The sequence below is a fragment of the Phymastichus coffea genome, unplaced genomic scaffold, assembly GCF_024137745.1.
Source record: "Phymastichus coffea isolate CEN01 unplaced genomic scaffold, Cenicafe_Pcof_1.1 PCOF00029, whole genome shotgun sequence".
NCBI classification, from domain to species: Eukaryota; Metazoa; Arthropoda; class Insecta; order Hymenoptera; family Eulophidae; genus Phymastichus; species Phymastichus coffea.
The window spans coordinates 2,899,730-2,912,410 of NW_026706840.1; the positions used below are offsets into that span (position 1 = coordinate 2,899,730).

The following is a 12,681-nucleotide window of genomic DNA, read 5'->3' on the forward strand; positions in this document are numbered from 1 at the left end:
AAATATGTGACGTTTTTTCCGATTTTGCGATAAGCCACCCAGTGCGTTCCTGTTCCTTCGACGCCGTCAAGATTAACTATAGCTGATTCGTGATAATATGGTCCAGAACTCGGTAAGTCATTTCTCATGAAGACTCCGCGAAAACTTGGTATACTCAAAACTTTTGCATACTTCATCAAGTCGGCATTTGTGAGGGCTCTATCCGGTAAATTTATTTCGAACTTTTTTTTTTCAAACCTGATCCCAGATAAGGTTTGGGATAAAGTCCATAGCATTTTTTATAAGGTTTGAGATACAGACCTTTTCCCAGAGTAATGGTCTCCATCGTTTTGTTGTGTCTCTTGTTCTCTTCCAATTGCTGTTTTGCAAACTTTGCATCGTTCACGGCTTTTGCGATTCCCGCGGCGCCACCAGCTAGAGCGCCAGTTGCACTCAAGCCTGCAAAAAGTGGTATGAGGAAGGGCAAAGCTCCACCCATCTTAGTTGATATTGGCAGAATTCGTGGAACATTGATGTTTGCTTTTCCACCAGCTTTTTTAACGGTTGTACGAGCTTTTTTCAAAGCAGAACCGATGACTTTGCGCGCACATTTACCCTTGGACCATTTGAATGTGGCCGCTTTGATCAGGCTTTTCAAATTAACTAACTTTTTCGTTTTCTTGCGTCCTTTCGTCTTGGTTTTCTTTCTTCTCTTCGCGAGACCCATACCAAACTTTGATTTTAATTTCATGGCGTTAGATATAGCGTAAGCAGCTGCTTTCTCATCAAAGCTAGAATCCTTAGTGAAGACTCTTTTGATCGCTTTTTCAGCTAAAATTTTGTCTGCGATATTTCTAGCCTGGATATTTTCTTGATTTTTCGAGTACGCTATATCGTGTTGCTTGCAAGCTGCGTCGAGAGGATTGATTCCTGGATCGCCGCGAGCTAAACGTGTCTGTACCATAGTTCCTGGTCTGCAATATTGATAGCCTGGAATATGGAGTTCAAACGGAAGTTTATTAATGATATTATTGACGAATCCTCGTCCTTTCTTTGCTCTTTGACGTTTGCATATGATCATCCCTCGACCAAGTCCAACACACGACTAACGTTTTAAACTATAAAAACAGGTATATATATAGCCATGTGGTCAGTTATCGTTCGAACTCTGTCTCGTGAGTATGAATTTCAAGAAAGAAACTGTGAAACTTCCCGTAGAAAATTTTGACGTCATCGTGCGGGAGGATAAGCAACCAAAGCGTCACGGAGATTTACTGCCGAATAGCATCAGAGCTATTTTTTGTGGTTCGTCCAACTGTGGCAAGACCAACAGTCTTTTGGCGCTTATCACTCACCCCAATGGCGTTAGATTCGAAAATGTTTACGTGTACTCGAAATCGCTCGATCAGCCAAAGTATAAATTATTGGAAGACATGTTAAAGCCGATAGACGGAGTGAAGTATTTTCCGTTCAAGGAGCACGACTCCGTGATCGATCCCGAGCATGCATTACCTAATTCAATTATGATATTCGACGACATCGCCTGTGAGAAACAGGACCATGTACGCGCTTTCTTTTGTATGGGCAGACATAGGAGCGTCGACTGTTTCTATCTCTCGCAAACGTACGCGCGTATTCCTAAGCATCTCGTGAGAGATAACGTCAATTTATTGGCAATTTTTCGACAAGACGAAGCAAATATGAAACATATATACGACGATCATGTGAATTCAGATATGACTTACAATCAATTTAAAGAACTTTGTGCAAAATGCTGGTTGGATGATAAATATGGGTTTTTAGTGATCGACAAAGACAGAGCTATAAACTGTGGAAGATATCGAAAGGGCTTTGATTGTTTTGTTTTAAATATATCACGATAGTAATGCGGTACACAGTCTCTCGATGATCGTCGAAGCGTTAACATGGCTGATCATCAAAGGGAAAAACATGTGCTTTCTCAACTCGTAAAAGCGCAAGACGCGATAAGACGAAAATATAGTTTATTGAAGCATAACCGAGAGTATACCGACGAAGTCTTGAATAAGACATTCAAACCAATAGTCGATCCTCTTAAAGTCATAATAAGTGAGAAGGAACAAAAAAAAATCTTCCCTCCGAAACTCCCGTTACAGTTATTAAAAAGCCGAAATTTCTAAACAAAAAAAAATTAAAATACGAAATCAATTCGGCTGATAATGTCGACAAGTACGAAACCGCTCAGTCTAGTGGCGGAGATAGCGATGCTACTGTCACGCACAATACTACACAATTTTATAACAGTTTATCCGACGAACCGAGCGAGGATGAGCATTTAGCTGGCGACAAGTACACGAATGCATTGTATAAAAGTGATTCGAATTTTGTGGACTTGATTTATGGAGTACGTAAAGAACGAAATGGATCATACACGCTTGGTAAATCTACGGTGATTTTTGACAAAGATAACGTAGACGTTGATGATTTCAAGTATCCAAAAACACAGGGTTTGATGGAGTTACTGGTTGCAAAGCAACCTGATCAAAGTTTAATCACTTCCAATGATCTCAAGAGCTACAAAGAAATCTTGGAGATTTCTAATATTCATAGGAAGAAAAATAATCCAAACGAGGCTATACGAGCGCACAATAGTAATAAATTCAATAACATAATTGGTCCGTAATTTGGTTTGACTAAAAAAAATACAAAAGGAAGCGAGGGGTTGCTACAGACGACTGATACGTCTTTGCCTACCTACAAGATTACTCGAAACAATACTTCTATGGATTACGTATACTGGGATGATCCGAATGAGCTCGTTGATCGTCTTCGATTGTTATTGGCTGAGCAATCAGCTGGTAACAATTATCACATCAACGAAATTCATTCGATAATCGAAGAATTACGCGAGGGTGGATATATATATACTAAGAGCACACCTATCGTTCGAGCATTATCAAAATGAACGTCGACGTATTCGGATGTAAATATAAAGAGCAAGGAGTTCACGGTCTTCGCGGTCCGCCCGGTATTGGGTTCAAGCTCACGAGCGAGTACCATTACGATCTAGAGAATAAAAGATTGGAAAATCTTGCTCCTCCGCGGAAGGCTAAAGATGCTATAAATTGGGAAACTGCGGAAAACATTGTTCAGATGGCAATCAAATCTACGAGAGACGTGATCGCACGATTAAGGAGTGATCTTGAGGATTTGGATGCAATTATCAAAGAGGAATTACCACGAATAAAGTCAAGTGTTGAAAATTTAGAAAAGAGTCGATTAGATGGAAGCGGTGGTGGAGGAGTTGCACAAACCAACGAGACGTAATTATCTAAGACGAAAGTACGACGTTCGAGGTATCGATGAGACGTGGCAAGCCGATCTTGTCGATATGCAGGCCTATTCTAGACAAAATCGCGGCTATAATTGGCTTCTCACGATAATTGATAATTTTTCCAAGCACGCGTGGCCTGTGCCAGTGAAAAGGAAAACCGGTCGCGATGTGACAGCGGCCATGAAATCTATTTTAGCGAAAGGTAGACGGCCAAAGAATCTTCATATGGATAGAGGCAAGGAATTCTACAATACAGATTTTCAAGCTCTCGTGAAAAAATATAATATCAATCTGTATTCTACCAATAGTTCGCTCAAAGCTTCGACATGCGAACGATTTAATCGCACGTTGAAGAACGCTATGTGGAAAAAGTTTAGTCTCCGTGGGAACTACAAATGGTTCGACGTACTACCGGAGCTCACAGCTGCTTACAATAATCGCAAACACAAAACTATTGGTATAAAACCTATCCAAGTTACAGCGGCGAATCAAGCTCAAGTATTAAAAAAATTTATACAATACGTGGGAAGAAGAAAGCCAAAGTTCAAAGTTGGCGACAAAGTCAGAGTGAGCAAAGCAAAGCAAGTATTTGAAAAGGGATATACACCAAATTGGTCAACAGAAATATTTACAATTGTGCGCGTGGCACCAACAAATCCAACTACTTATCATTTGAAAGATTATCAAAATAAGCCTATCCTAGGTGGCTTCTACGAACAGGAACTTCAGAAAACCAAATATCCCGACATCTATCTAGTGGAAAAGGTTATTAAGAGGCGTGGTAATCGAGTTTTCGTAAAGTGGTTAGGATTTGATGATTCGCACAATAGTTGGATAAATAGAACCGTATTGTAGAGAAAAAAAAAGAAAAACTATGTAGATTGAAGAATTAATAAATAAACACACACACATATTTTGATTTGAAAAAAATATAAAGGAAGTTTATTCTCTTCTTTTTTTTTTTTTTTTTTCTTGTTATGCGTACATTGCTATACATATATTTATGCAGTTGTAAATTCTATACAACCATTACCCTTATGGCTGAGAAATAATTTAAGTTTATTAGCGTAATCCGACATATCGTTGAACAGCTTTTCATTCACGATCAGCGCACTCGATACCTTGTTTGGTAGAAACAGCTGAAACTCCTCGTTCACTTCGGCTACGATTTTTGCACCGTATCGTGTTTCAACTTGTTTGAGTCTGGTGATCATATACTTGGATTCTGTGTCCAATTCACGAATCTTCATAGTGGGTTTGAATTGATTACAAGCTAAATTATTCAGCTGCGCGAGATTCATCTGTAGAAAAAACAATGATATTTTTTAACTCAGTCGACTTGAAACAAAACACACACACACAAAATCACAATTACCTCGTGTAATTTTTTTTATTTTTTTCTAATTTTATTGACGAACCGAGCTTCCAGTAACTTTCTTTTCCTCGGTGCAATTTGACTAAGAATGAAATTCGAAGATTGCTGCTCGCTACTCGTCGTCAACGTTGCTGGTAACTTTGTCTCGATGAGAATGAGCTGCGAAGCCTCGGGCGTCGATTGATATAACCCGTCCCCCACTCCGCTCTTTTTCGGCGACGGCGGTTGGCGGCTCGACGGCGTCGGCCGGCGGCGGCAGCAGCGACCGTTGGCTCGACTGCGATCATTCCCAACGCCTCTATCCGCCCCTCCCTCTCCACCAATGGAATGCCGTAATGGCCTCAAGGAAGGGTATCGGTGGTTCCGGGCAGCAAGAAGCGTTTATCGTCGTGCGCGCTGAGCGCGATCTTTGTTTGTCTCTCGCTGTACAATTGATGATGACGCGATCTGATGGACTTTTGCTGTCGGCTCAAAATCACATTTTCTCGGAGATATTTGACGTAGTCGGCGAACGTAATCGTGGTATTCAGCACCAAATTCTTGATCCCCTTTGCCTTCTTTATCGCATCTCTATTCCGAACTCTCACGCTGTACATTTTGCTTCTGAGTCCCACGAACTCGAGCATGAGCATTCCGGCGTTCTCGTCCTTCATCTTGCCGACCACCTTCTTATTGGCTCTGGGAATCGCGAAGCGATTCGGCTCTGGAAAATCCGACGTATCGAATTCGCGAATATCACGACGCATGACCTCGTACATGTCTACATTGGTGATCTCGTACACGAGACTGTCCGTGTCGGTGTACAGAAGCTTACAACGCTCCTCGCCATTGGCGGCACCGAGCATGTAGTCGTAGTGAAATCGATACACGAGCGTCTTGGACAAGTCGAGAACAGCGAGACCTATGTAAATGGGTTTTCTCACGGTGATTTCCGTACGCAACAGTTGAATCGCCACCAGTTCGTCGTCGAAAATGTCGCTACTGTGGAAATTTGGTCGAGCTATCAGAGCCTCGGCACCGTATCGCCCCTCCCACTTGTTCACCAACTTCACGTCGATGTGTTTCTTCTCGTTTTCCATGGTCTTGCCGTACACCGCATTGTTGAACAGTTTGTACAGCATTTTTTCGAATTCGTTTGCCGCTCGCTTACGCAACTCGCTATTCAAATCGATGTACGTCTTGAGCCATGGGCTCTGCTTAAACTTTAAAACCCGATGTATCTTCGCGAGGTGCAAGCCATGCCCTATTGCTTGTTTTAGAGCTCTGTAGTGGATTACGTAACGCTCCTTATCATGGAGAGTCGTCATGAGCTTTTTCTGCTTGGATCCCGGAGCGGCTTTGTGCTCCGGACAAAATGGCATATCTCTGTGCGCATCGTGAATTTCTTCTGGATACTCCAAATCCACCTCGAGTATGTAACCGAAGGCTGAGTCATCGGGAATATCGAAGGAAAAGTTGGCGGCGGCGTCAATGTCGCACCATTCGAAGTCACCGAGTGGAAGTGGCTCGGTCATACTCCAACCGTAAAGGTTATTGATGTCAAAATACATCAAATATTTGTCATCTTTCTGTGGATCGTAGTTGTCGTCGTCGTCGTCGTCCATGTATGGATTGTTCGCGACAGCGTACCTATTACAACACTGGCTAACTCCACCGCGAATGCCACGCTCGACAAACATGAGCATGTCGATATCCGTCAAAAGCTCCAACCTTACACCCGTATACTTCAACATGGCGTCCCAACTCAATCCGGGCGTCGTATAGTAGTGGGCCGGATCCAAACGATACGCCGTTCGACACTTGGCTCTGAAATTTTCAAAAACTTCGGCCAACAAGAGAATGTCCGTCTTGAGATACAAATCCGAATAGTTGCCGAGATCGGCGATGTCGAACGTTCTCCAAACGTTCTCCGCGTGACTGTACTCCTCGTCGCTGATATCCGAATCGTACAGACTGCTGTAAAAATCTTGCTTTCGTGGAAGCGTCGTCGTCTCCTCGAGTTTTATAAACGACGACACATAGTCATACGGAAATACACCTTTTCTCTTGAGTAGGGCAATCTGCGCCAGTGTGTATCCGTCATCTTGCTGAAAATGTCGCTCTAGAATATCGTGTTTTTCCAAGTACGACGATAGTTTGTCGAGCGACGACGCCATAAATCGAAACGAATCGACGAAACGCAGCTTTATATCGGTACCTTCCACGTACTTCGTAAGAGATATGTATTTTTCCTTGGTTTGAGGAATGAGGCTCACTCGACCGGGAAATTCGTTCACGATTTCCCGGATAAATAGATGCGCATCGTATCCGCTGAGACTGTGAAAAAAAACGGGTATAGTTCGCGATTCTTGATAAGCAATGTTACACGTGCTGTGAGCAGCTCCACGATACTTTCCCGTAAAGTGACAATGATCGCGAACTTTTCTGTCTTTTTTTTTTTTCATTCTCGACAAAAGGCCTATTACATATATGACATAGCGTAGCACGAAGAAAGCTAAATGCCTCTTGAAACGTTAAATTTTCCATAGGCTGCGGGATTCTGTACAACTCTTGCAGATACTTGGCCAAATCGTGAAGATTGCGAACGAACCACTTGGCCGGACCAACGTCATCGACGGTTTTCTGTCTGTAGCTTCGATAACGCGAAAGAGAGTCATCGTAGCTACACTTGACGAAAAAGCCAACGCTGTACGGTTTGTGACGTTGATAGATCCGCTCGTCGTTGGACACCGCTTCCAAGAGACTCTCAAAATCGGCGTACACGACGAACGGTACCGCGCACTCATTTTTAAAGTTTTCAAATTGTAAATATTTATCCTTGACACTGGGAAGCACAATTTTACACATATTCACATTTTTACAGCCGATCTCGTGCGTTTTCAATCTCTCTTCAGTTAGAAAATAGTGCAAGCAACGATCGCATATGTACGACTTACATTTGCGAAATGACAACTGTCGATACATCAATCGAGATAAGTCTTTTATCCAAACGTAGTGCACTTTGTATGGTATACCGGGACGTTCCATTTGCTGCTGCTGCTGCTTTTCGTTTACATCGATATAATAATTTTCCACTAGAAGAAGATTCACATGCCTGTCTTTTTTCTCATCGGTCAAATGTTGCGGCAACACATCGTAGGATCCATTATTCAAATTTAAAAAGTACACGTTCACTGAAACGTTGTTTTGCTTTTCAAATTTCACGATTTTTTTCGGGCGTACCGGAAATGATAGATTTTTGAAATTATATTTATCTTGATGAGCAGTATAGGCAGTGACACGGCATGCATTCCTTGCGACTGGATGTAACGCCGAAAGGATGGCCCATTTGAAGCATTCGTTATCGATGTTCCGCACGTTCACACAGGCTTTCTTACTTTTAACAGGCTTGGGCAATTCAACGTAAGAACCAGCTCTCACAGGATTGTACTTGCTGATATTTACGGTTAAGTTTAATATAACGCGAAGAGACCAGCCCGTGTCTTGCTCTTGAAATTCTTCCGTGCTCTTACTGATTGGTTGTAAAACGTTTTCGACGAACCACTCGTCTATATCTGTGGTTAGGTATATCGGCGCCATCTTCGTATTGAAATGCTTCACATCGAGCTTTTCATCGCAATTATTCTTTTCGACTGCATACTCGGCATCCAGTACGGCATTAACTTTTAAAGAACTATGTTTCTTCAAGGTCTCCTTAATTTGAGCATTGAATAATGGTTTGGCATGCCTCAAAAACGCATTCAAATCCAGATGTTTCAGATTGGTTATCACACCAGTCTTTATTCTGCCTTTGAACGCACTATTGATGTCGTTCCAGTGAACTGTTGAGTTTTGAGCTGGATTAATAACAGCCGGTGTAGTGGTAGTAGTAGTAGTAGAAGTAGTAGTACTAGCCGGTTCGAGACCTTCACCAACTACATCCAAAATAACGAGAGGTTCGTATATGGATTGTTCGCTATACTTGCCCACCACAGGTTTGGCAATCAATGAGGTCGCAATGGGGGGCTGTACCAACAGCCTACTCTTGTATTCGTTTAGCAGATGTAAAACGCTTCTAATCATGCACATAGCTGCCTGCAGCTTCTGTTTGCTAGACACGATCAAGCTAGGCGAACGAGAAAGCTCATCGGCTTTGCGCAAAGCCAATGAACCCAGTGTCAACCATCTTTCGATGTCTTCGACACTAGCATAACCTACATTCGCCAGACGATGTGCGCGCAAGAGCAACAAAGCTGTGTTCTTGAAATACTCAGCTATGATGCTAGTTACTCAACTGAGCAGATTTGACAAATCCATCGCGTTATATTCATTACTCGTCAATGCTGATTGGTTGGAAAAAGTATGGGGGGGGGGGGGGACGATTGTGATTGATCGAAAAATTATAGTGGGGCATCAACAAGTGCAAGCTCAGTATAAAAAGACATTCATTCGTCTGTATTGACGCAGTCGTCGACGTCGATTCCTCAGTTACTACGATGGATTTTGTTGTAGACGTACAGGGCTTCAAAACTAGCTTAAACGAATTCGTATTCAAGGAGATTGCTGTTTGTCCTCTGGAAGAAGATCCAACTCCATCGGTGCTTCTGTTTAAACCACCTTAACCATGGGAGTGGTTATTAAAGAAAAATCAGTGTGAAAACCGGTGGTTAGCGAGAAATTTTCATGGTATTCCGTGGGAATCTGGCGATTTACCGTACGACGATCTTGGAAAAATAATGAAAAAAACACTTTTTGGAGCAACTATTTTTGTCAAAGGTCTTGAAAAAACAAAATGGCTGAGAAATTTGTTGACCAATGCACAGTAAGTGTCTTTTCGTCGCGTATCATCTTAAGGAGAAAAAATGATATCTAATGATTTTATTTTACAGAACGACTGTGGTTAACGTTGAAGATTTGGGTTGTCCATCACTCAAGAATATTTCAAACGATAGCATTTCCGTATGCAGTAACCACAACGCGTATCTATCAAATCCACCGTGTGCCTTTAAAAACGCGCTGGCTATCAGTAGATGGATGCTCGCTTGCAAAAGTCGTGATATGTAATTTGATTTTTTTATATCTAAGTTTGAAAAATAAATTTTAAAAATTAACGTATCGATCAATCCTTGTTTTTACTCACTTATAATATATAAATTTTAGAAACAAACAAATATAACATTAAAATACAAAAAAAAATATTAGATTAAAAGAGAAAAAAAGTACACAAACGTTTTTTAAAAATAATTAGGAACTTTATTAAAACCAAACAAGAACAAATTTACGCAAAATAAGCACGAACGCGTTTGCTAATAGTTTGACGACATATTGGACAATCGTCAATTCTTGATGCACATTCCATGCACACAGTGATATGACCACAAGGTAAAAAAAGTATAGCGACCCTAGCATCCAAACATATCTTACATCTGGTAATTTCAAGTTGACGCAAAATATTGCCTATATCTCGCTGAGACTTTTCAACCCTTTCGCGAATTTTATTCATTTTTTCATTTTGTTTATCGATACTCTTCTTATAACCGCGTACAAATTCTTCGCAAACAGATACCATACCAACAGTTGCATTTGCTATGGTTTTCGAAGCACATTTCTCCGTCAAAGGTAAATCGGAAAAAAGCTTTGTAACAAGACTCTCAATCGATAACGATAACGCAGGCTCGTCTGTACTCGAAGGTGGGCTAGTTGTTGCGCACGCTGTTGCTGCCCGATACTCGAGCTTATACGGTCCACAAACATCTTTACTTTTTCTTCGAGGAGGAGGTACCGGTACGGGGCTCAATCCGATCGGCACATTGCCGCAACTTCTGTTACGAATGAAAAGGCAGCCGCCATTCCAGCGCTTATGTTCCGTCATAGGGTCGTCACCTTCTTCCCAACGACAGACTTCCATACCACATTCAAAACAGCGTACTTGATCGATCTGCCCCGTATAATAAAAGCCGGCCGCAGCAAGATCTGCTGCTCGTCCGTGTGCGCATGTCCATTGAGACGTGAAGCTATCCAGCCTCGCTTGCTCAAATCTGCACAAATAAAAAAATATTAAAAAATATATAAAGTGTGTTCTATAAACAATAAAACAAATAATTACCTATAGTCAATCTTGTTGGAGCTCATTGTAGAATGTTCGTATAACCTTTTTTCTTTCACACTTTACACTAGTTCACTCTGGATGCGAATGCGACTGCTGATGAGATGCAGCTCATTTTTATAACGAACGATTGAGATTTCCCCTTCCATCCTCCATTAAAAAATTCCATACATGCCATACGTGCCATACATTCCATTTATTCCATACATGCCATACATTGCATAAAAAAATTCATTTAATTTTTATGAGTTATACATACACGTGTGCACGCGTAAAAATTCCATACATGCCATACGTGCCATACATTCCATTCATTCCATACATGCCATACATTGCATAAAAAAAAATTCATTTAATTTTTATGAGTTATACATACACGTGCGCACGCGTATGCGTATGTAAAGCATACAACTTGAATTGACTCAACGGCCTATGCGAGTGACGTCATTTAAAGTAGAAGCAACAGTATGCAATGGTGGTGGTCTTACTCTACAAGACTTGAACACATTTTTAGGAATTATTATTTTATCGATCTTTAATTCAAGAAAAAGTCAGAGAGATTACTGATCAAATAATCCTTTTTTAGTCTGCGAATTAGTAAAATTAGCCATGAGTCGTCAAAAATTTGAAAAAATAAAATCAGAAATAAAGCTATCAAAAAATGAAGACAAAAATGCAAATGATAGAGCTTCCTTTAGATATACGTGTTCCTTTAGATATTTTTCGAAAAACCTGCCAACAATTTGCGATTTTTTCCACAGCTTTATCAATTGATGAATGTATGATCAAATTTTATGGTAGGACAGTCTTGAAGCAGTTTATGAAAGGTAAACCTGTACGTTTTGGTTTGAAACTGTGGGCTATTTGCAATAAAGAAGGATTTATTTTTGATTTTGATATATATTGTGGGAAAGGATCAAACCATCTCCCTTCGAAGCAGTTAGAGAATTTAAGAAATTGTGCTTTGGGTAACCGCGTTGTTCTACAAATGCTCCAGAGGCTCCTAACAACTGTGTCACCAAGAAAGATCAGTCGTTATCACATTTATTTCGATAACTTTTTCAGTTCACCAGATCTTTTCGTTCATCTACGAAAAATTGGTCTTCGAGCTACAGGTACTGTGAGAGCAAATAGAGTAAGCGGAGTCACTATTGATCTTAATAATAAATCAAAGAGAGGAACATGTTTTGTGAAACATGACAAAAATAGTGGTGTCAACTACATATCAGTCATGGACTCTAAAATTGTCTCATTGCTCTCGACGGCTGCTGGCATTACTCCATTGTCTTCAGCAAAACGATATTCTAAAGATGAACATGGTAAAGTTGAAATACCTTGTCCTTATGCTTTCAATTTGTACAACAATTTTATGGGTGGAGTAGACCAACATGATTATTACTGTAGCAGTCTGTTGCCGTGTATTAGGTCGAAAAAGTGGACTTGGGTAGCTTTAATGAGAATTATTCAAGGATCAATTACAAATGCCGCCGTACTCAAGAATTTGGTGTGTGATAAAAAAATTGTAACCATAAAAGACATTGCACTAGCTGTAGCATCAAAATACTTGAATGAAACCAATAATAGACAATCTCACACACACGAAAAAGTCATGGCAAAAAAGAAATGTTTCAACTTCACAAAATGTTCTAAAAGAACACAACAATTTTACGTTGATTGCCAAAAATATTTTTGTTCTACATGTTTCCTTGATTTTCATAAATAATTTTATAAGTTTCAATTAAATCTAGTTATCAGATTTTATCCAAAACATTTAAGTATAAAAAAATTTGAATAAGGCGAGAAACAAAAAAAAAATAAAAAAAAAAGTAAAAAAACAAGGCAAAAAACAAAAAAAAAGAAAATGTCTCTTTCTATTGTCGACCTCCCCGTGGTAAGAGATGGACAACGGTGATGTACCATCGCCGGCTA

At 40.5% G+C, this 12,681-nt stretch overlaps 1 protein-coding gene across 1 annotated transcript; it reads left to right on the forward strand.

The window, feature by feature from the left end:
* Positions 1–11,413: 11,413 nt before the first annotated feature.
* On the forward strand, positions 11,414–12,475 carry LOC131663026 (piggyBac transposable element-derived protein 3-like). The gene has a single exon (XM_058933080.1). It carries the CDS (start codon positions 11,414–11,416, stop codon positions 12,473–12,475), a length of 1,062 nt encoding a protein of 353 aa, XP_058789063.1.
* Positions 12,476–12,681: the final 206 nt, after the last annotated feature.

What these genes read in the sequence shown, in the direction of transcription:
- LOC131663026 (XM_058933080.1), top strand. Translation starts at nt 11,414, where the DNA reads ATGAAGACAAAAATGCAAATGATAGAGCTTCCTTTAGATATACGTGTT.